The sequence below is a fragment of the Budorcas taxicolor genome, chromosome 18 (assembly GCF_023091745.1).
Source record: "Budorcas taxicolor isolate Tak-1 chromosome 18, Takin1.1, whole genome shotgun sequence".
In the NCBI taxonomy this organism is placed as follows: Eukaryota; Metazoa; Chordata; class Mammalia; order Artiodactyla; family Bovidae; genus Budorcas; species Budorcas taxicolor.
In genome coordinates this window covers 6909617-6934269 of record NC_068927.1, presented here as the reverse complement: position 1 = coordinate 6934269, position 24653 = coordinate 6909617, and the positions used below count along the sequence as shown (strand labels likewise).

Genomic DNA, 24653 nt, shown 5'->3' with positions numbered 1-24653 from the left:
AGTCCATCCTAAAGGAGATCAGTCCTAAGTGTTCATTGGAAGGACTGATGCCGAAACTGAAACTCCAATACTTTGGCCACCTCATGTGAAGATCTGATTCATTTAAAAAGACCCTGATGCTGGGAAAGATTGAAGGTGGGAGGAGAAGGGGATGACAGAAGATGAGATGGTTGGATGGCATCACTGACATCATGGACGTGAGTTTGGGTGGACTCCAGGAGTTGGTGATGGACAGGGAGGCCTAGTGCGCTGTGGTTCGTGGGGTCGTGAAGAGTTGGACACGACTGAGTGACTGAACTGAGCTGAACCTAAGGCACCAAGCTCTATGCCATGTGTTTTTATACTCATGAACCACACTAAGTCAGCTTAAAAGACTGCACTAGGGCTTCCCTGGTGGTCCAGTGGTTAAGACTTTATACTGTCAATGCAGAGGGCGTGGGTCTGGTCCCAGATCAAGGAACTAAGACCCCATGCTCCCTGGTACTGTCAGAAAAAGAGAGAGAGACTGCACTCAGCCGTCACCTCCCCCGAGTGCACTTTCCTCAGCGTTGTCTTCCATCAGAGTCGGACCCTCTGCTTTGCCCCACCCTCTGCCCCCTAACATTGCCTCTTTAAATCTGTGTTACGTGTCTTGGTGTAACATTTCTTTTTAAAAAACATTGCATTTCTTCTTTTTTTTTTTTAATATTATTTACTTGGTTGCACTGGGTCTTAGTTGTGGCACGTGGGATGTTCATTTGCCGGCCGTGGGATCTGGTTCCCTGAGCAAGGGTTGAATGCAGGTCTTCTGCATTGGGAGGATGGAGCCTTAGGCACCGGGCTGCCAGGGAAATCCCTTGGTGTCCATTTCTGCCCTTCCTCTAGACCTGTTGTCCAAGATGGAAGAGCATCAGGGAATCAACACACTTGTTAGGAGCTGCTCTCATCCAGTGATACTTGGAAGTTAATGGAGAAATGCATCCTCTTCCCCAGGTGAGTTAGCTGTAGGTCTCCTCCAGTAGTCACTTGCTCACAGACGCACCCGAAGTGGCTTCTCCTCTTCCAGTCTTATATCCCTTCCCCCCATCTGTGCTTCTTGGGGTCACCTCCCAGAGCGTCTGCTGACTTTCAAATCCTTGTTTCAGTGTCTGATTCTGGAGGACCCAAACCAGGGCAAAGAAATCAAGGGGCTTGCTATCCACCTCTGGATCACCTTTAGGCTCCTCTCCTATCCCTCCTCCCACTGAGCCCCACGTTTGCCCTTTGTAATCACCTCCCACAACCCCGTGGCCGGGTGCACAAAGCGCGCCGAGAAGTTACGCGGGTAGCAGAACTGATGCTCGCAGCTGGGGTGTGGCAGGGCCACCGTCAGGTTGTGGCGCTCGGCGAAATGGAACAGGATGTTCTGCACCATCGTGCCTGCAGTCTTGTGTGTCTTCAGAAAGGCCACGGTCATGTGCTTGGGGCACGGCGGAGAGTCCTGCCGAGGCGGGCAGCTCAGAGGGAACAGCTTGGGTAGTCATGCATGGATGTGAGAGTTGGACTATAGAGAAAGCTGAGCGCTGAAGAATTGATGCTTTTGAACTGTGGTGTTGGAGAAGACTCTCGAGAGTCCCTTGGACTGCAAGGAGGTCCCACCAGTCCATTGTAAAGGAAATCAGTCCTGGGTGTCATTGGAAGGACAGATGTGGAAGCTGAAACTCCAATACTTTGGCGACCTGATGCGAAGAACTGACTCCTTGGAAAAGACCCTGATGCTGGGGAAGATTGAGGGCAGGAGGAGAAGGGGACGACAGAGGATGAGCTGGTTGGATGGCATCACTGACTTGATGGACATGAGTTTGTGTAAACTCCGGGAGTTGGTGATGGACAGGGAGGCCTGGTGTGTTGCGGTTCATGGGGTCGCAAAGAATCAGACACGACTGAACGACTGAACTGAACTGAATCTGCCTTTCTACAAGATTCAAATCAATCGTTTTATGGCCCAGGATGACTCGCCTGGTGCAAAGATTATCTCAAAATACATCTTGTGGGTGAGGGGCCTGGTGCCATTCTCTGATTTTTGAGACATTCCTTTCTTTCATTAACAGACAGCTAGTAACTTCTCTCCTGGAGAAGGAAATGGCAACCCACTCCAGTATCCTTGCCTGGAGAATCCCATGGATGGAGGAGCCTGGTAGGCTACAGTCCACAGGGTCGCAAAGAGTTGGACACGGCTGAGCAACATTTTACTTTTTACTTTTACCCACACCCCCAGGCTTTCATGTCACTCCACTGCACACCCTTGTTCCCTCCCCTGGAAATCCAAGATTATTCATCTGGCATTCAAAGACCTCCGTGCCCTGTTTGGACTTTGCCTCATGCCTTTCTCCAGCCGCACTCCAGCCCCACACAGGGGAGCATGTATTTCAGCTGCAGGGTTCTGTTCCCCATCCTGCCAAAATGCCCTTCAGTGATCCCACCTCCTTGCTTTTGCACCGATGTTTTCCTCTGCCCCAAATGGCATGTGAAAGTTTTGCCTCCATTTCTGGTCTACCTTCGTCCACGTGGCTGAAAAGAGTTTTGTTCCCAGCCGCAGGTCCTGCTCCCCACTCTCAGATTTGCAAGTGAAGACTCGGGTTCTCGTTTATGTTGCCGTTTTTTGCTGAACTGGGTTTCCCTGTGACGGCACACCAACGCTGGCTATGCGAGGCCATGAGCCTTACGCGGACAGGAGCATTAAGTGAGAACAGAATGAGAAAGTCCTTTGCACACTGATCTTGTAAGACTTCCACGCACAATGTGACTAACTTTTCTGCCTTGTTAACTCAAGTTTATGTATGTGGCATTTTATTAACATGCGACCTAGCTCCAATATTTTGGGCTTCCTACCAAGAAGGAAGGAAGAAGCCTCCCTAATCATGAATTCCTCCTTCACAAAACCTTTGCCCTTGGAGATTCACTTCTGTGCATCTCTTTGACAACCTTGAGGATATTGATTTGATCATGAAAATGAAAATGGTTGAGATGTGTGAGGTTTAAAATAGCACTTCACTGTACACTTGGATCATAGGCTGGACCACAAAAATGCTTCTCGATGTGCATATTATTTGCTGCAAAACAAAACAAATGGCCAAATGTATCCTTGAAGTCAGAGGAAAGGGAATCCCTGAAGAGTTTCTAGTGAGAAGGGACGGTAACTTGAAGCGCATTGTATGTTGCTGCTGCTGCTGCTGCTAAGTCGGTTCAGTCATGTCCGACTCTGTGCGACCCCATAGACGGCAGCCCACCAGGCTCCCCCGTCCCTGGGATTCTCCAGGCAAGAACACTGGAGTGGGTTGCCATTTCCTTCTCCAATGCATGAAAGTGAAAAGTGAAAGTGAAGTCGCTCAGTCGTGTCCGACTCTTAGCGACCCCATGGACTGCAGCCCACCAGGCTCCTCTGCCCATGGGATTTTCCAGGCAAGAGTACTGAAGTGGGGTGCCATCGCCTTCTCTGACATTGTATGTTACCGCTTATTTAAGCCAGGAAGCATATGGGGCAGGTAAGGGCAAGCATTCTACTGTGGCTTTAAATCCTGGCTCCACCACTTCCTAGCTGTGTGATCTTGGTGCAAAACCTGTCTTCAGTTTTTCCACCTGTAAAATGGGCATAGCGAAGGACTGCACTGCTTAGGTTGTTGGGAGGGCAAGAGAGTGTATTTATATATACATACATATACAAGTTGTGTGTGTGTGCGTGCGTGTGTGTGCATGTATATATACTCATCATGAGGGGAGCTAAATGCCTTTTTTCAAAGCTTGTGCTTAGTCGCTTAGTTGCTCCGTCGTGTCTGACTCTTTGCAACTCCGTGGACTGGATTCTCCAGGAAAGAATACTGGAGTGGGTTGCCATTCCCTTCTCCAGGGGGCCTTTCTGACCCAGGGTTTGGACCCCAGTCTCCTGCATCACAGGCAGATTCTCTACCATCTGAGCCACCAGAGAAGCCCCTTTAAAGGCTCGTCTCATCTCAACTCCTATTTTTTTCTATGTAGCCTTTAGTTCCCTCATCAGAGGATTCTTCTCGGACATGTTTTGTTTATATATATGTATTTTCTTTTTTAGCCACTGGTGCCTTGTGTTTAATAGCAGGACTGTTTTTGCAACAACTATGTATGTAGAATAACCGATGCCAGGCAAGGTTATGCTATGCTGAATACTTTTATTTGTGTTTCTTAATGTAAACATGATTTGCTTTGTAGGCACAATATAACGAAAGCTCTAAAGCCACAGATACGTTAGACAATGCTTCAGTTCCCTCATATCAAGCTGACATTACGGAGAAGCCTGCACAGTTCCTTTAAGGCAACCTGAGACATTCTGTACACTTCCTTCAGGAAAACAACCACGTGGCAGCAAAGATGCTTCAAACAAGAGTGTTAAACGGTTAATTTTGATACCTTAGTTTCCGCCCCCCCACCCCGCCCCAGTCTTCACGGCATTAGTTGATCTTATTGGTCAAACACTAGTTTTCTCTTCTCCTTCTGTATTTCACGGAGACAAAAGGGTTTTCTTTAACTCACCAGCACAATTTGTGATTAAAGTTGAAAACACAGACTTGGGGAAGAAGGTCTTTTCATGCTAATCCGCTGGACATAACAAAGGGCATTTGGCTTCTGAACGGACAGTTCTGTTTCCCCAGCCAGAGAAGAGGCCTGGGATGCTCACGGGTATCTGCTCCCCCAGCCCATGCAAATGCCATTTCTGTCTAGCTCACCAGGAATGTCACTTGGGTAGCTGCTCTTCTTAAGACCTCATGAAACACTTGGCTGTGGCAGAAACATGACCAGGAGCACAGCATTTAGCAGAAGTGTTGGGAGAGGGGGGAATACAACCTCTATGTTATCTTTCTGAAGTGGCCAAGACCTGGAATACTGGCGTGTCCTGGGGTAGGAAGAGAAGCTGATGTTGGCATCTTCTTTTGAGATACACGTGTCCCTTTGCTCATCAGATGGCATCACCCTTTCTCATCTTCATAGCTTACATGTACATACAATGAGGAGACACTTCTTTCAGATAAATATTTGGCATAAATAAGTCATCAGAAGCTTAAGATAGGGGGAAAAAAGCACATGTTCAGGGAGGTGACCTTTGTTACAAAGGGACCTAGAGAATAAAACAGGTAATTGCTGAGATGTGTTCAATGCCATCACTTGAGGAAAGAGTGGGTTCTACCCTAAGGCTCAGTGGTGGAGAGATCGGGCAATGCGGGAGCCCTCTGGTGTCTTGCAGAATGCAGGTGAGTTGGGGTGCTAACCGTGCGGGCTCCTGTGTCCCCAGCTTAGTTTGCTAGTGATGAAATCGACCCCTTAGGGCGACAGGACTGGGAGAAGGTGATGAGGACCCCCCCCCCCACCCCCCATCTCCCTGGATTCACTGATTCTCTTTCTCTTCCTCCAGAGGAATTGTTCACCTCAAGCCATGTCAAGTGGGGTGGGGCTAGGGGTGGGCTCCTTAGGAATTTGGGAGCTGGAAGGTTCATCAAGGCTGTGCGATCAAGTAGTTTGGCCCCTGATTTCTGAAAAGCAGGGTCTTGCAAAGAGTCTGCACCATGGTTTTTTATTTCAGAGGAGAGGAGCGCACATTTGGCATCAGATAATAAACATCAACCTTTTGTATCACTAGAGTTTGTTACATGTAGGAACATGCTTTGGCAAGAAAAAAAGATACTCATTGATTTTTCCCCCCAAATAGGACTCAAGAAGGGGGTCTTCCCTGGGGAAGAAGGGGAATCTACGGTAAAGGTGGTTTTCCAGTACCTGGAAATGAAAATAACAAGAAGGGCAATGCCATGGCAAGTGTGCAAAGAGAGGCAGGTCTCAGGAGTGACTTTGAAACAGTCCTGCACCTGGGGCACTTTCTTCAGATGGAATCTATACAGCAGGGAGAGGGTTTTGCTCTTGTGATGGGGTTTCAGAGGAGGAATCCCTGTGGCTGGTCCTCACACTTTGCTGTTGACCTATCTCTGTCCTGAAAAATGCACATCTCTTTCCCTGTGTTTGTGGTTAAGAACAGGTGAAGGGATCGAGCATCAGAGGCTGGGAGGAGGGTCTTCCAACCTTTTGACCATGAAACACCTGAATGAAGGTGAAGAGGCTGCCTCTTCAGTGGGAGGAAGGAGAGTACGACTTGGGGAGATCCTACAGTTAATGGGCTCGTGAAGACATCTCCCGGCCTACCCTCTTTCTGCCGGCCAAACTGTCAAGTGCTCCTCTTGGAAGCATGGGCGGCTGGCAGCAAAAAGGATCACTGGCCTGAAGAATTCTCGGATCTGGACGGTGCTCTGAGATAACACCTTTCAACCCAAACTCGTCTTTGCCCACGTCTGGCCTCCTAAGCGACGGACCTGTGGGCTCGTATCGATTTGCAAGGCTGTTCTAGAACTGTCGAGAAGGACCCAAAGATGATGGTTTTGAAACAGAGAAGAGGGCAGAGTGTAAAATACACAGATGGGGGAGGGACGTAATACTGTGTGATATGGGCTTGGCACTTAATTTCAAAAACAACAGTGATCAACAGCTTTTTTTTTTAGCTCGGCTGACAGCAGACAAACACAACACGCGCTGGACTACAGCATTGGTTCACTGGGGCACAGGAGGGTTTTCTCAGCTGGATCCTCTTCTCCCAAAGCATCCCTCCGTCCTCCCGCCTGGGCCGCGGCTACTGAATGAAGGGCATCCTCTCCTTGTTCTCGCCGTCTCCCTCGTGGTCCTCCTCCTCTTCGCCCGCCTCGCTGGTCTCTGTGCTGTCGTTGGCCATCTGTAATCCAACAGAAACAGCGATCGGCCTCTGACTCTCAGCACCGCCCCCTCCCTCGTGGTCTAACCTGGAGCTGGACTTTCCCTCTTGGCCACTGACAAACGCAGGGCCTTCTCCCTGAGCTCCACCGCTCCACCCTCCTGCCCGCGCAATGCCCGCTTCTCCTTTAGCACACAGCCCGCCTCCTCAAGGAAGCCTCCCCAGACTTCTCGAATGGGAACCATCCCCCTGTAGGGACGGCTCCTCTGTGGCCCGGGTCCACGGCTACCGTGTCCCATTCATACACCTGGCTTGTGGACAGATGACACCCTGCCCCACTGTGGGGACTGCAGGCGACAGGGCCGATGAGCCAGGCTCCTGCTTTCTTCTGTTTCCTCTTCTGCAGCTGGCGCAGAGCTGGCACACGCAGGAAGGCAATGCACACTTCAGAGCAGCAAGCACACAGTGGTGAGAGTTCTCCCTTATTACTGCGTGCTCCACATTCCCCAGTGCCAGGTGCCGCACGTCCATCACCCCGCCTTCTCTCTTCTCAACAGCCATGAAGTAGTAGCTGTAGCAATAGCCACTGCTGGCGGTTTTGCAGCGGTCCAAAGGGAGACTCAGGTGACGTGTAAGCGGGAAGTCGTGAGGCAGCGGAGGTCAGCAGGCTGCAGAGAAGGTCACCAGCCCTCTCTAGGGCCGGGGCAGATGCCAGGCCTGGGGCGGGGGCGCCGTCTGATGCCGCGGGGTGTGCGGGCAGCAGCTCCGTCTAGGCTGCTGAGATGGAGCCCCGCTGTGATCGCGCGTCCGCATCAGGAGAAGGCCCCCACAGAACAGATGCTCCCGGTGCTTGCAGGCACGTCTGCTTCCACACCTCTGGCCCGCCTGCTGCCCCCACGCCTTGTAGCCCAGATGGTTTCGAGTGGCGGGTGTGCGCCCTGCAGTGGGTTCAGTGGGGCAGACTCAGGGCCCTTGATGCCCCCTGAGCTCTGACGGTGGCTGTTCCGCCAGGAGAGCGTGCCCCTGGGCGCCCTTTGCTGCACCCACCCCCCAACACACACACACACACACACACACACACACACACACACACACACGTGCTGCGGGGCGGTGATGCGGCCCCACAGAGCCCAGACCCTGTGCCGTTTGCTCTCCCTAGAAATACCCTCACTGCTGGCTGCCTCTCCTTCAAGCCTCCTCTCCATCCAGGAGGGACAGGCCCCTCCCGCCAAGAGATGCTCCCCGGGCCGCAGGTCTGAGGTGCCCATCTGCCATCAGCTCAGGTCCCAGGGGTGAAAGCCCCCCTGAGCTCCAGCAACGAGGACAGCGACACCTGCCACGGCCAGCCTGGGCTTTCACTCAGAAAGGTGGCTTTGCAGCTCCTGTCCTGTTGAGAATCTGCCTGTGGTCAAGCAGGCCTTCCTCCCAGCCCCACCACCCAGCAGGACCTCAGGTATAATGGACGGGCAGGAAGCCAGGAACAACTCCGGTGCTTGAGAGCAATAAGTGGTCCAGCCAGGCGCTAGACGCCCTCCTCTGATGGGACTGAAATAGACTGAGTCAAGGGTTTAAAAAACAACCCAGGTGCACAGAAGACCTGCGATTCTAGCCTAACCGTGACCACTTATCTGCCTCCAAACACTTGCTGGCCCAGTCCTGGGACCTAGAAAGCATTTTAAAAGTTATATCCAGGTTGTTATCAGTCACTTCCATGTTGTAAAATATCCTCTCACAAAACTGTCCTTCATTGTGTGAAATGGCCATCATACCCAAACCACATTCTGGTTCCAAAAGCAAGGACACAGTTTTTAAAGCATGCACATTGGACTAAACATGCCAGGATTTTACTTCTTCTTTTATCAACCACTGATGCAGCTCCGAAGCTAAACATGTGAGAAAACAAACCAAAAATCTTCCCGAGTATGTTCTCGGTTAAGTCTTCCCTAGAATTTAGTTTGTATGCGACAAAAGTTTCACGCATGTCATCGTAACTGACTTATGAGGGCATATTCAGATCCAGTTTACAGACAGTGGCGCTGAAGCCAGGGTGACAATGACCGCCTAGGTCATGCAGGGGTTCAGAGCAGGGCTCAGGATCCATGCAGCCTGGGGGCAGTCTGCGTGTTGACCGCCACACTGCAGAGCCCCTCAAGGGACCCTTGCATGAGAGTCTGGGATGTGTGTGTGACATGCTTCACTCCTTAGGGACAGGGTGTGTGTGTGGGGGGGTCCCCACATGTAAGGGTGTGGTCCTGGTAAGAGAAAACAAAAGCCCTGGGGCCAGCAGGAGGCTGCTCGGAGGCAGGTGGCATCACTCTGTTGGGGGTCTGAATGTGAGTTTATGAACCTTTACCAGGAATTCCTCCCACCTGTAGCCAAGAATGAGCTCGGGTAACAGGCACGGGCTGTGGTTTCTGTCCTCTCCCGTCTGCCCTCGGATGGCTCTGGAAATGTTCTCCCCGAAGCCTTTTCCTTTCCTTATTGGCGTTCATCTCATCTGTGCCTAACCCCTCACTCGATTACCTGGGGTCTCCCCCACCAGCCCCAGCAGAGAGCTGAGAGCGCTGAAAGCTGAGAGCAGAGAGCTCTCCCCCACCCCACGTGTGCCTGCCTCTGAAAACCCTCTCCTGCCGCAGCGAACAGACGCCTCTCCTTTGACTCACCAGTGGAGTCGGGGTCTTTTCTACGTCCAGAATTAACTTGCCGATGTTCCCTCGGTCGTGGATCCGCTGCATAGCCTCCTTCACCTGGGAGACAGGGAGACAAAGCGCTGGTGAGGTGAGACGTGACGTTCAGTTCAGTTCCGTTCAGTCGCTCAGTCGTGTCCGACTCTGCGACCCCGTGGACTGCAGCACGCCAGGCCTCCCTGTCCATCACCGACTCCCGGGGTTTCCTCAGACTCATGCCCATCGAGTTGGCGACGCCATCCAGGTGACAAGAGGGCCTGGACAGGCCAAACCACTCGCTGTCCACCAGGGGGAGCTGCAGGCCAGGCTTAGCAGCTCAACCGGTGCTGGTTCCCAACTTAAATTCTGGTTGTCATTCACACTCTTTGTTGTTATGCAAGCAGTTTGGTTTCCTCCGTCTTAAAAAATGAGAGTGCTAGCTCCGGAAATGAAAAGAGGAACATTTCTTTAAAAAAAAAAAAATGGGGGGAGGAAAGGCCTGTGGAGTTCCAAGAGTTACATGCTGCAGAAAGTGTCAGGGCCCATTAACAAGAGTTACATGCTGCAGAAAGTGTCAGGGCCCATTAGCCTGAGCAAATTTTGACCGATAAAACTGTAAGATTATTTTTCTAGGGTCATTTGTCCCCAGCTTACTCAAATGTTACATAATCTGATTTGCAGTTTGGCTAAAATGGCCCATGACCCAGGTTGAACTACATTCAGGAAGATTTTTCCCACCCAAGTGGAGACTTCTCCAGAACTAGCATTTTCCCCAGTGAGGGGGCTTCCTGTTTCTCCTCAAATGATGAAGGCTTGTCAGACAAGCACACAGACACCTCCCGGGGCCCCCTTTGCAAAGGCAGGTGTGGACGGAGTGTGATGGAGGCTTCCAGCATTTCATTGTTGCTGTATGGAAAATTAATACTTGGGGGTGCTGGGAGGATGAAATAAAAGAAGGAAATTGCAACAACGCCAAGCTTGGTGCGGATAAATCCTCCACATCTCTTAGTAAAATCTAACTGGGAATGCAACATCTCTTGATTTTTTTTTTTTAAAGAAACAGATCTAGTTAAAATATTTTTCCTGAAGTTTCAGTTTTAAACAAATTTGTTTAGGCATTCATTCAATCCACAAATATTCACTAGTTGTTTCTTATAGGCTAGGTGCCATATCTTAAAAAAATTTTTTTTAAATAAATTAGGGTGTCTCTCTGCCTTTGAGGAACTCAGTGTGGGGTTTATGGAGCAGTGTTTGCTTATAGAAAAACCAAAACCAGCTTCCGGTTTGAATGAAAACTTGACAGAGCCATTAAAAGGTGCATATTCTAATTGCTTTTCTGGGACTTTTGTCCTAAAGACACAATTCAAATTATGGGGAAAAAATTACCACCGAAAAGATACTCAATTGCTTTCAATGGCAAAACATTGGAGCAACTTATATGTCACAGAATAAGGGAGTGGTCAAGTAAATCGAAGTTCTGACATACATCTACCGATTGGAAATGTTTCGTGGCTGTTAAAGTGCTAGCTATAAAGACTGTGCAGCAGGGTTAAATGCCTTTATAATACAGCTAAATGAGAAAATCCAGGTGCATAACTTTACATCTCCATAAAAACACGGGCACCCTACAATAATTAGAAAGAGATTTAGATATGAAACATCATGTAGGGGAAATAGGCGCCTTTCATTCCTAATGTCCAAACCCTGTTATCTGGTAACCTGTTGTCAAACCAGTGTTCATTATAAATTCAATGTATCTTTAAATGCGTTCTTTGGACAAGGAAGCGCTGGTTAGAATCATACTCTTTTGCAGACTGATAGCATCATGTGATTGTTGAGTTCCCTGTCCCTGATATATAATCCAGGAAGTTTCTCCTATTTCTGTGATGAACATTGGTTTCCAAGTGCTGTCATATTTTGGTGCTGACAGCTACTGTTTACTAAGAATCTTTAAGTATTGTGGCAGGCAGCTTCTAAAACTGCTCCCAACCCCCGCCTGGGACTCACCTTCGTGTGTATCCCCACAGCCCCTTCACCCTCAGCATTAAATTTGAGCTGGACCCAGCAACCAGCTTCTAACAAACTGAATATAGCAAAAGTGATGGGATGTCCCTTCCTGATTAGGTTATAAAAGACTGACTTCTGTCTTGTAGTCTGTCTCTTTCTCTGACTCTTCTCGCTTTCTTGTTCTGATGATACAAATTGTCATGTTGTGAGCTGCTCTATGGAGAGGGCCCCTACCCCTCCGCCCCCGCCCCTCATGGTGTCAAGGAACCGAGGGAGAACTCCAGCCAACAGCCAATGAGAAGCTGATACGCTCCATCCAAAAACCCCCAGGCTCTGGATCCTGCCGACAGCCAATGAGAGGGCTTGGAAGCAGATCCTCCCTCAGTCCAGCCTTGAAATGAGGCCACAGCCTTGGCTGACAACTTGACTGCAGCCGGAGGACCCAGCTAAGCCCTGCCCAGAGTCCTCACCCACAGGAGCTGAGATCATGAAGTTATTTTAAGTCAGTAAGTCTTAGGGATTGGAGAAGGCAATGGCACCCCACTCCAGTACTCTTGCCTGGAAAATCCCATGGATGGAGGAGCCTGGTAGGCTGCAGTCCATGGGGTCACCAAGAGTCGGACACGACAGAGCGACTTCACTTTCACTTTTCACTTTCATACATTGGAGAAGGAAATGGCAGCCCGCTCCAGTGTTCTTGCTTGGAGAATCCCAGGGACGAGGGAGCCTGGTGGGCTGCCGTCTATAGGGTTGCACAGAGTCGGACATGACTGAAGTGACTTAGCAGCAGCAGCAGCAGCAAGTCTTAGGGATAATTTGTCATGCAGCCACAGATAATTAATACATTGTTACCTCGAATGTGTAATTCTTCCCTTGCAAGACACATATTATCCCATTCTACAGATCACTACCTTGGTGCTCAAAGACATAAGCAATTTGTCCAAAGGTTACATGGCTATGGGCGACAGAATCGTGTTTCCGACTCAGATTTGTCAGACTTCAAAAACCAATGCTTTTCCCCAGTTCTGCCCAGAACACGCTGCTTCCTTTGATGCTCACATAATGGTTTCCCAGAATTCAGCTGTTTATTACCCAGGCAAGTTATTAAACACCTGGAAACTCCTTGGAGATTAGGAACGGGTTTTAAACTGCTTTTCCAATAAGGTAGAGCCCAGGGAGGCAGAAAAGCTCCTCCTGAAGTCAGGTGGTGCTAGGAAAAGAGCTCCCTGCCGGGCTGGCTCTAATCTGCATATTTTTTGTACGTTTCTTTCTGAAATGAACTGACGCCTTGAAGTTCCGTACATGGGGGATGGAGAAAGGATTAGGAATCTGATCCCCAGTCATGCTGTTTGAGTTTACAGTCCTTCTGGGCTGCTCTTGGGGGTGGGAAGAATCTTTTATGACAGCTCTCAGAGAGAAAGAAACTCAATACCGTTTTTTGATCAATTCTTTATGAAGCACAGCGTGAGGCATTTTACACATGTTGCTTCATTTTATCTGCACCTCAAGCTTCTTAGGTGACCATAGGCAGGCATCAGAGTTTCAACAGAGGAGAAACCCAAAGATGAAAAATCGAAGGGGTCCGTGGCAAGTCATCATCTGAGTGGTGTGGGAACCACGTGGGAATTGAGAGTGCAGCTTGCCCTTTCTAGGACTCTGGGAAAACCAGAGCAGATGGGTCTCTGCTGTGTGCACCTCAAAACTTTCCTCCAACGACATCATCAAAAGATAAAATCTGCAAAGAGAGATGTTGCTCCCAAGTTGCCAGTTTATGAACTGAAGCACCTGCATGGGTGACAGTGCCCAGAAGATGGAAGTGGCAACATTGAGAAAGCTGCTGATCTCCCTGTGGCTGCCAGGGAGCTTTTTCTAAAGCACGCCTCTGCTTGGACCTCTCCCCACTGCATTCAGGAGGAACATCCAGCCGCTGTGGCACAGCCTGTCACAGTGACCACTAGCTGCCCGCGACACTGAGCACCTGAACCACAGCCGTCCCAGCTGTGATGTGCTGGGGCTGTGACATGCACAGAGCACTTCAGTGATTCCATCGTAATGAAAAGGGGTGCAGGCTCTGCTTCATGTCAGGAGACGGCCAGGCACGTTCAATGCATGGAGCAGGGCACGGAAGCCAGTGCTCTGGGACAGCACAGAGGGATGGGTGGGGAGGGCGGTGGGGGGCTCAGGATGGGGGACACATGTGTGCCCATGGCTGATTCGTGTCGACGTATGGCAAAAACCACCACAATATTGTAAAGCAATGAGCCTCCAATTAAAATCCTTAATTTAAAAATACTGGAACAATAGCCTTTTAAATATCTTGGGTAAAGGAAAACATGATTAAAATTAATTTCACCTATTTCTACGTTTCTGCCTGTGAAAGTGAAAATGTTAGTTGCTCAGTCGTGTCTAACTCTTTGTGACCCTATGGACTGTAGCCTGCCAGGCTCCTCTGTCCATGGGATTCTCCAGGTAGGAATACTGGAGTGGATTGCTGTCCCCTCCAGGGGATCTTCCTGACCCAGGGATCGAGCCCACATCTCATGTCTCCTGCTTTTTTTTTGGCAGGAGGTTTTTTGGGTTTTGTTGGGCTCTTTACCACTAGCACCACCTAGGAAGCCCCAGTTAGACCCAGTTAGAAGTGTAAAAAGAAGCTGCTGAGATTCATTTTAATAATATATTTTCTTTAACCAGATTATTATCTATTATATTATATACCTTATATCTATAACCTTATTATCTATTATCTATCTGAAATATTATCATTTCAATGTATGCTAATATAATAAAAGTTATGGATGAAATATTAAGTGTTTGGAATCCAGGGTGTATTTTACTCTTGGAGCATGTCTCAGTTCAGACCAGCTACGCTCCAGTTGCTCACATCTGCCGTATTGGAGAGTGCGCCTGGATGGCAGGACAGTGGCACCAACCTCAGGGATCCCAGTGCAAAGGAGCATCTGGCATATGACAGCTTCCAGAGCGAATGAATGAACGAGCAAGGGAGTTGACTTGTGGGGAGAGTAAGACATCGCGTGGCTGAGCCGGCCCAGAGGTTTCTGTCTGGTCCGTGCCACATCCCTGAGCCCCCGGCCCAGGTGGCCCTGCTTGGTGGTTGCCGGGGTGGCCCAGTGCAGTCTGCTCACAGTCAGGGCGTGGTCCCCGCGCCCAGTCTGACACACCCCTGCCAGCTGCGGAAGAGATGGACTGACTGCAGCCAGGATCCCAGCTGTGGGGCTGGCCAGAGCTGGTCTCAGCAGCTGGATTCTCCAGCCCACGTGGATGGTGGCAGGAGGCAGGGGTGATATCCCCACTTCCCAGGCTCCGCTTTGACTGAGCAACATCATTCCAGCACCTCTTTGCTCCCCATATTCTTGATATGTTATTCTGTCCACCTGTCCGTTCGGTCTGTCACTCATGCAACAGTGCCAAAGCCCTTTTCCAGGAGCTGTGTGCGGAGCAGTGGTCGAAACAGACGCACTCTCTCTGTCCAGAAGGAGTCACAGTGTTACTTACTAAGCAGGCTAATCGTCATAAGAAGAGTTTCATGATCTGAAAATCGTTTATTTCACCCCACTGGGTGACAACCCGTCAGAGTTGATTGCGTGCCCCCAGTTTGCATTTCAACCAAGTCCTGCAGCCTTCAAGCTGGTGTTCATGCATGACCCCTGGGGGAAATGTGATTGGCTCAGACTGTGTTCACAGAGGAAGACTAGCTGTGGTCACTCTTATTTCCTCCTGCAACGGATCTCGGAGAAGGGGTTTTCTGGAAGTTGTGGGAAATGATGATGAGCAAACCCACAAGATCCCAGCCATCATGAAGCTCATGGTCTTACAGAGACACAGACTTAACCAAAATGAGTCAAATAAGTGCAGGCTTGCCACTGGGTAATTCTGAGATGGTGTTAAGAGAACGTGGATAGGGGAACTGACCTCGTTAGGAAGATCATGGAAAACTCTGAAGAAGAAGGGACAGTTGAGCTGGGTTTTAAAGGATGAGGAGAACATGACTAGGAAAAGGAGGGAGAGAGGACCATCGCAAGAAGAGGGGGCCAAGTATGAAAGGAGAGACTGCAAAGAGGCCAGGGACATGAGGACAGAGAACAGAAGTGAACATGGAGCAAGATGCTGGGGAAGCTGGCTGGGGGTGTTGGCACTCCGTTCCAGAGCCTGCCCGGGTGCAGTTGCCCAGTGCAGCTCAGACAGACCTGCACCCTCCAGTCATTTTCAGAGTGGTCAGTTCCTTCATGCTTGAGCAATGAGGGTTAATGATGCTCCATCTTTGTTTGGGGTCTCATTTAATGTTTCACAATATTTCATTTCCTTTTCAATGTTGTGAAAGGCACAAATTCATTAGAGTACAAATGATACCACTTAATAACCAAAGCATTTGGCTTGTGCTATGAATAGTAATAAGCCTAGCCATCTAAAAGAGGAAAAAAATTAAGATGGATTATTCCATGGATCACTGTGTCTATTCGGTGATAAATTAAAAGCTTTGAAAAAGAAGAAATGAGTAATACCCTAATTAAGAAGCACATCTACCTAATTCGTATTTGGAAGATGACTCCTATTAATGACATTCATCTTTGGGGGGAATGGATGATTGCTTAAAATCCAAAGTGGGTGTGGAAAAGTAACACATTCATTGCAGGTAGACTTGAAATCTGGGGCTTATGTTCTGTCGAGAAGCTGTGAGGATCTGAAGTGAGTGAGCCGTGAGGTTTTGACCTATGTGGAAGAGTGACCGAAAAAGTACAATGTCCAGAATCATGGACTGACCCACTGGGAAGGCTGAGAAAAAAACACAGTTCATGTTGGGATTAGATGCAAATGGATCTGTGCAATGATGCAAGGCGTGGGTTAGGGCGGGGCATTTAAAGGGATGGTCACTCCCAAGGTCATTTGAGTGGTGGTTTAGCACCCAAGAGTGAGTGCTTCCTTAAATTTTGCACCCTGGTCACCTACCTTGCCCCATTCTAGTTCTGGCACTGCACGGAAGCCAAATACTGTTAAAAGAAGGAGACAGCAAGTTGTCATTTTAAAAGAAGTGTCTGCTTGGCCACAAAATAGTGTGGCTGGTCCAAGAAGATTTTTAAAGGGCCATTGGTAGGATCACCGGCTTAGAAGAGGGACAGGATATTTGGAGAGTGAGGAAGAGGGAAGAAAAAACAGCAAGACAGTAGAATCAGATGAAGCAACTGGTCCTTTTTTCCTGGGGAACCTAGATGCCATTGACACTGACGATCAAGTATGCATTGCGGTCATGAGGAGTTCAAATGAAGTAAACATTGAGTTGAAAGCCAGAATTGGTCTGCAGAAATCTACAACCCATAATCAAGCCGCACTGTATATTCTAGTCCTGTTGTATTTTGAACTAAAGCAAAAGATGTAAAAAATATCTAGTGAATTACCTCCAACATTTCTTTGATTTTCTTTAACAATGCTCCCCAGTGTCAAATTTGGATGGTGGAGTAGAATTAAGCTGGACACTTCAAGGATGCTTATTCCAACATATAAGTGAGGTCTGGGGGGAGGATTAAAAAAAAAAAAACACGTGAAATGATTTTTGTTCCCTGCAGAAAAAAAAATCTGCTGTACAATCTGTAAGAGAGATGTTTGAAGTGTGACGGGCACAGAAGAGGAAGCAACTGGGGTTAGGAGAAGGAGGAGAATCAGGGGGAAACTCCTGGTAGGAATGAACTTACAAACTGAGACTTGAAGGTCAGGTGGAAGTTTGTCACTCAGCCAAGGAGAAGGACATAGAAATATTAAGAGTTTAAGGAAATATTGCTCTACTCCGAGGATGAGTCATTGACAGCCACCAGAACTCTGAGGGCGATGCTGGTGATGATGCTTTGAAAATCCTCTTGAATTAAGATTCTCAAGTCTGCTGCAAACGGGTTACATCATCGCTTGAGCTCCCGCCACTCCTGAAATCCCACACAACAGTGGTAGAACTTATAGAATATCGTGTCAACGGATTCGTGCTTCAAATCCTTTAGCAAAATCCTCCAGCCAGGAAGAGAAACTCTTATTCCTGCTTGGAGGACTCTGATGCTGCTGCTGCTAAGTTGCTTCAGTCATGTCCAACTCTGTGCGACCCCATGGACGGCAGCGCATGAGGCTCCCCCATCCCTGGGATTGTCCAGGCAAGAACACTGGAGTGGGTCGCCAGTTCCTTCTCCAATGCATGAAAGTGAAAAGTGAAAGTGAAGTCGCTCAGTCGTGTCCGACTCTTAGCAACCCCATGGACTGCGGCCCACCAGGCTCCTCCGCCCATGGGACTTTCCAGGCAAGAGTGCTGGAGTGGGGTGCCATTGCCTTCTCCATGGAGGACTCTAGTTCCTCACTAATAATGTCATCCCCTTGCCTCCAGATGATACTAGTTTTATTCATTCCCTGATGGATAATGACACCTGAAGGTTTTCCGTTCCACGACACCTGAAGGATTTCCCCTGGAACAGTGTAACGTGGAAGTTATGGAAAAGGGTTAGAACTAAAAGGAGGCCAAAGACCCTTCAAAATCTTGAAAGTTCTCATCTTTCCAAAGGGATGACGGCCAGAGCTGCTGACATTTAGGAAACTACAGTTTAGAAGGCAGAGGTGACCTTTCCTTAGATTTCCAGAGAAAGAGCTTGTTTGCAGGCTGTTTGGGGAGCATTTTTGTACCTAAGGGAACTGAGATAACATTGACTGTGTCATCTAGACATGGCTGTCATTTAGATAAGGGTTAGGATGTCCAGGGTGCAAAATGAGCGGTGGCCAACAGGGGCAGATATGCCTGGGACAACTTGTCTGGGCACTGTAGGATTCAAGGAGTAGAAATAAAACAGTAATTGTGTTTGTAGAAGAGGCATTTGCAAGCAAAGCACTCCAGTGGAAAGCTGATCCTCCACTACTTTGAAGGGGATCTTGTGGATCCTCCACTAAGAGGAAGGCAGAGAAGGTTTCAGGCTCTGGACTGCAGTAATATAACCTGCCCTCAAGTTGCCCTAGGAGAAGGTGAGAGTCTCAGGGCAAGAGCCAAACCTAAAACTCAGGTAACTGTCAACGGCAAGGCAGTGGCGGTGCATCCCCCGGGGGCTGTGGGGGAGGATGCTCGTTCTCATCACGGCAGCAGGCATGTGACAAACGCTCAGCAGGCGCTTCACCAAGCAGAGCACTCTCTACGCCTGATCTCTGCGAGGTGAGCAGGAGCTTGTCAGACTGTCAATCAGGGGTACATACAAATAGCCTCTCTTTTCTCCTGGAGCCCCTGTTGCTTGCGGAGGAGAGCTGAGATCACACAGGTTTGGCAAGGTGACGCGGCTTGTCCCAAGCCAAGCTGTAGGTTGTGACGATGTCAGCTTCAAACCAAGCCCTGTGAACCCCCAGGGCTTGGTGCACTGCTGCCGAGTGTGGAGCCGAGAGGAGGCAGGAGGTGGAGAGGAGGGGCCATGGGGCACCCTGTAGGGTGTGGTATTTCCTCTGCACTTCCACACGCACCCTGTTGCCCCTGGGTTGTAACACTTAATTCCATTCTCTCTTGAAGAGTTTTTCAGCCTAGGAAGCACCGACTTTTGGAGTCAGAGAATTCTTGGTTGCGGGGGCTGTCCTGTGCATCACAGAACATTTAGCAGCGTCTCTGAGCTCTACTCAATAGATGCCGGTAGCACACCTGGCGTGACAAAGGAAAATGTCCCCAGGCACTTGCCAAATGTCCCCTGGAGGGAAAGAATCAGCTCTAGCTGAGCTGGTGTGAGGTCTCAGTCCACTCTCCACACCTCCCACTCAAGGGCAGACTCCTGCCTCCGCACAGTACGCACAGGACACCGTGGCCAGGGACTTGCCACCAGAGACTGGTTTCTGCTCCATCCTCAGGACTCGGAAGAGAATGTGGCACACCGCGGGTGCTGCGTGGTCTCTGACCTCAAAATACTCATTGGTTAGGTCAGGTGTTTGTAAAATGTGGACGGAAGACAACCTGTATCAGTGGGGTCACCACTGCTGAGCCTATTTGCAGGGCAGCAAAGGAGAGGCAGACACAGAGAACAGGATTGTGGACACAGCGGGGGCAGCAGCGGGGGCCGGATTGGCGGAGTAGCATGGAAACATGCACTTTACCACGTGCAGAAAAGACAGCCAGTGGGAATTTGCTGTTATGACACAAACTGTGTGCTCTGTGACAACCTAGAGGGGTGGGGTGGGGAGGGAGGTGCGAGGGAGGTTCCAGAGGGAGGAGGGGACATGTGTATACCTGTGGCTGACTCATGTTGATGCATGGCAGAAACCAACACGATATTGTAAAGCAATTATCCTCCAGTTAAATACATTTTTAGAAAAGTGTGTTGGCTTCAGCTTAGACTTGTTTGTTGAGAACGCAGAGGCACGCCACTCTGGGCGATCCTGGGCCTCTGATGTTTTAGACTCTTGACCTAAATGGTGCTTCACGTAACAAATATCCACTGCCCACCACAGCTGAGGCTCTGGGCTTGACTGACAGCGAGAAATAAGAAAGACCAGACCCTCCCCAGGAGGGCTAAGATCTCTCTGTGAGGGGTGGGGTCTGGTGTACCATGTTTTAATATCTGAATAGGACCTGTTTGGCACTTGGCTTAAATGTAGGAAAGTAGCAGAGAGTCACAGTTAGAGCCCTTTTCATTCTAGGGCAACTGAGAATGAATTATCTCAGCTTTGATTCTGCACACCTGTGTGGACATCAAACAACTTGCTTTCTGCTCAGCGCGTGAAGAAAGCTTCAGGAAAGCTAAAGGCCTGAAATCAAGGTGTCAGAAGGTGGCTTCCTAGCAAAGGCTCCGAGGAAGAATCTTTTTCCAGCTTCTCTCCTAGCTTCTGGGGGTTGCTGACACTGCTTGCTGTCCTTGGCTTGCAGCCACAGCATTCCAATCTCTGCCTCCGTCATCACGTGCCCTTCCTTTCTGTGTTTCTGTGTCTCTCTTCTTATAAAGACAGCTCATATTAGATTAAGGGCTTATCCTATTCCAGGATGACCTCATCTGAACTCAACCCTCTGCAGCTCAGCTGTGTTGAAATACATCTGCAGTGAGCCTAGCTCCACACTCATGTTCTAAGGTTCAGGGAAGGACATGAATTGAAGGACACACCTACCCAAGCTGAGACAGGTAGTAACACCCTTAAGTTTTTCTTTTTACACTTTTTAAAAAATTATAAAATAAAACACATGCACAGACAGCCACACATGTACAGTTTGTAAGCACGCAGGTGAAGAAACAGAACTTTGCTGGGCGTCCCCAAAGCCTCTCCGTCACAGAGCCCAGTCAAGCCTGCTCCGTCACAGCCCCAACTCCCTCCGCTTCTCCAGATGTCACCACTGCATCCCGACTCTTAGAGCCATCACTTCCTCGTATTTCTTTTGGTTTTCACCTAACTGTACATCCCTAGGCACCAGCGGTTTGTTTTGTGCCATTTGAAGAAACATATGCCTCCAGGTCCTTTACATCTGCAGGCTCTCCTGCTTCGTTTCTGCTGCTGTTGCTCCTTGCAAGTCGAAAAGTCTGGGTTGCTTGGTGGTGGTTTCCTTCCCACGGTCTGGACTCTGTGGACTGCAGGCAACCAGGACTGTCCAGCGGGGCCCCCTGTGCTCTGTATTTCCTTCAGGTTGGTAGGAGGTCTGATCAGACTGGGACGGTGGGCGCCATTGTGTCCTCTGGGAGATGCACGTGGCTGGTTGGCCCTCTTTTCCTGATGTTCAGCGCCCAGACCCGTTAATTTAGTGGGGGCTGTGAAATTCTGATTCCAAGACTCTGTGGTCACTTATTACCTGCCTTCATTTTATAAGGAGCCACGCCCCTGCATCTATTAGCTGATTATGACTGGTGAACAGCTCCTATAGGAGTGGGAGGATAAATACTTGATTCTTCCCTTGGGTTTACTGGGAGCAGCAGCCTTTTCAAAGAAGCACAATGAAGGAACTTGAGTACAGCTTTATGAGTAAAACATTCACTCAGATCAGTCGCTCAGTCGTGTCTGACTCTGCGACCCCATGAATCGCAGCACGCCAAGCCTCCCTGTCCATCACCAACTCTCGGAGTTCACTCAGACTCACGTCCATCGAGTTGGTGATGCCCTCCAGCCATCTCATCCTCTGTCGTCCCCTTCTGCTCCTGCCCCCATTCCCTCCCAGCATCAGAGTCTTTGCCAGTGAGTCGACTCTTCGCATGAGGTGGCCAAAGTACTGGAGTTTCAGCTTCAGCATTCACTAACTGAATGTTAATAAATTTTTATTTTATATTTAAAAGGAGAAAATTGGAAGCAAAACATGTCTATCAATGTCTATCAGGATGGTTAAGGGAATTACAGGATAACCCTGAAAGGTCACCTCATCCCATTTCTTATTGACATGCTAAGGAGAAAGAGTAATTATATCTTCAATGTGGTCATACCTTCATTGAATACATATTAATATAAAGAATAAAGGAGAGCTTATATCAACCCAACTACCCTGGGCATATCTGTAGTAGGATTATGGCTAGTTTTTACTTCCTCCATTATACTTTTCCTGTTTTTTATCTTTTTTTTTTTCAATTACAATGGAGTTTATGCTGAAATAGTAAGAACGCAGATACAGTGTTAAGGCTACAGATCAAGCGGAAGGTAGGTTAGAGATTTGCTGTAACCACCAGAGAAGTGCTAAGAGAGAGGCCTCGGTGAGGGGCGCAGTGGTGAAGAGAAGGGGTCAGAGGAGCTGGGGAAGGCTTCGCAGCGGGAGGAAGACTCCGGAAGGCGCGTACTACTGGGACGACGGAAGAAAGAACCCCAGAGGCAGCAGCGTGAAGTAGCAATGAAGCCGGTGTGAGGCGCGGCCCCGCCCCGCCGGAGCAGCGCCCGGGCCTCGAGACGCCGCGAGCTGCGGGTGCAGCGGCCCCGGGGACGCGGCAGGGCCGGCCCGGGGCCTGGCTGCGCTTCTCCTCCACAGGCTGCACTTGCTGACACCGGACAGGCTTTCGTGGCACTTGCAGGCTTTCCCACGCACCGTACGTCCATGCAGCAGGCAGCAGAGCCGCAAGCCTCCGAGGGCACAGAGGCGGCGGCAGGCCTGCGGAGGGCGTCCCTCAGACCCGCCTCGGCCCTCGGGGTTTGAAAGTAAGGCCGTGTGTCAGGCTTCCAGTCTGAATCCCCATCTACTATTTCTAGGCGGCATGAAGTTCTACAAATGGAAAGAATGTGGGGAGATCCTCCGATGTAACTCAAAGCTCTTTCGGCACCGGAGGAGCCACACCGGGGAGAAGCCCTTCAAGTGTAAGGAGCGCGGCAAAGCTTTCGAGTCCAGCTACGCCTGTATCGGCCTTCCCTGGTGGCTCAGACGGTAAAGAACCTGCCTTCAATGCAGGAGACCCGGGTTCAGTCCCCAGGTTGGGAAGAGCCCCTGGAGGAGGAAATGGCACCCCACTGCAGTACTCTTGCCTGGAGAATCCCCATGGACAGAGGAGCCTGGTGGGCTACAGTCCATGGGGTCAGAAAGAGTCAGACACGACTGAGCGACTTCACTTTCACTTTCACAACTGTATCATACGCAAGAAAAATTCCCGGGGTTTCTCCCGGGCGTGGATGCGCCGCTGGACAATAAAAAAAGTGACCTACCCCCGAAAGCTTTCCAGCACTCCTCCCATTTAGTTTCTCCCCCGTGCATGGCCTCGGTGCTGCAGGCAGGTGGCGCTCCGACAGAAAGCCTGCCACACTCCTTACACGCACAGGGCTTCTCCCCCGTGCGGATCCTCTGATGCTGGGTCAGGGTGGTGGAACGCAGACCTTCGCCAGGCTCCTTACATTCGTAGGGTCCTACCGCCAGCTCCTCTGTCTTGATGCCGGACTTGCCACCTGGACAGATGCCTCTCAAAACCTCTGCTTCCCAGGGATTGGGGTCCCCTGGAGCTTCCCCTCTCTCCAGCTGGGAGACCAGATCGGGTCTGCGGGATGGAGGCACCAGGGAAGGCACATCTGTATAATTCTCCCGCGTCACCTTCCTGCACAAGGCCCTCTGTGCAGAGTCCAGACTGGCCCACTGGTTCTGAGTGAAACACACAGCCATGTTCTCAGAGGCCACTGGCTCCTGAGGCCAGGTGGTTTGGAGCATGGCTGCTGTCCATGGCTCTGTGCACTCTTCCCAGTTTGCAAAAGCAGGAATCTTAAACGCCTCTTCCCCTCTGAACCCCAAGAAGCGGGTCTCTCAAAGATCATGCGGACCCGAGTGCTGGGGCCCAGAGCACATCTCGGTCTGTCTGTTTATCTTTATTTTTTAAGCCACGCTATTAAAGTATAAGTGCCATATAAAAAGCTATATAGTTAATGGTTACAACTCAATGAACTTGAGGATAAGTGTACACCTGTGAAACCATCACCACCCTCATAGCCATAAACATATCCATCACCCCTCACCGTTTTCTCTCACTCTTTTTATCACAGTTATTATTTGGGGGTAAGAACAATTAGGAGATGCCGAGGATGCGGGTTCGATCCCTGAGTTGCGACGATCCCTTGGAGAAGGAAATGGCAAACCAGTCCAGTATTCTTGCCTGGGAAATCCCATGGACAGAGGAGCCTGGTGGACTGCAGTCCATGGGATTGCAAGGAGTCAGACACGCCTGGGCAACTGAACACGCAGACACAAGAACAATTAATATAAGCTCTACCCTCGTAGCAGATGTTAAGTACATTATATAGTATTGTTAGCTATGGGCACTACGCCACATTAGCAGATCTCCAAAACTTACATATCCTGCATAAAACTTTGTTCCCTTTGACGACCACCTCTCCTTCTCCCCCGCACCCAAACCCCTGGTACACACCCTTCTGCTCTCTGCTTCTGTGATTTTGCCAGTTTAGATTCCACATACAAGCGAGATCATATTTTTGTGTGTGTCTTTTTTAAAGGGTCCACGGTGAGCATGTATTCATGGAGAATAAGTTTTAAAAGTGGTGGTGGGTAAAGCACCACCTCCACTTTGATTATCAGGTGAAGGGAGGTTGCAGAGGGTGGGGGAAGGAAGCTCATGGGAGTCTGGAGCCTTTCACAGAGATGTGTAAGTGGCTTCAAAGTGAAACGAACCACCAGCTGCACAAGGGAAGCCATGTGCTGCCATAAACAGCAGCCTCACGTGCCGCGCGCCTTTCCCAGGATGCCCATCAACCAGTGCAGCAAAGACAAAGGCTCTCAGAGGAAACTTCACCGTCTCACCCCTTCTCCCCTCCCTTAGCCGATACCTAAACTCGACCTTAGTTGCAGC

The 24653-nt window shown here is 49.7% G+C and overlaps 1 protein-coding gene across 1 annotated transcript in view; it reads right to left on the bottom strand.

The window, feature by feature from the left end:
* Nucleotides 1-6644: 6644 nt before the first annotated feature.
* VAT1L (vesicle amine transport 1 like) overlaps nt 6645-24653 on the bottom strand; it is a 168576-nt gene continuing 150567 nt past the window's right edge. The window contains exons 8-9 of the mRNA XM_052656618.1: nt 9400-9483; nt 6645-6757 (exon numbers count right to left, since the gene is read on the bottom strand). Coding sequence (XP_052512578.1) covers nt 6659-6757; nt 9400-9483 — 183 coding nt within the window. The 3' untranslated portion in view covers nt 6645-6658. The remainder of the gene's footprint in view (nt 6758-9399; nt 9484-24653) is intronic.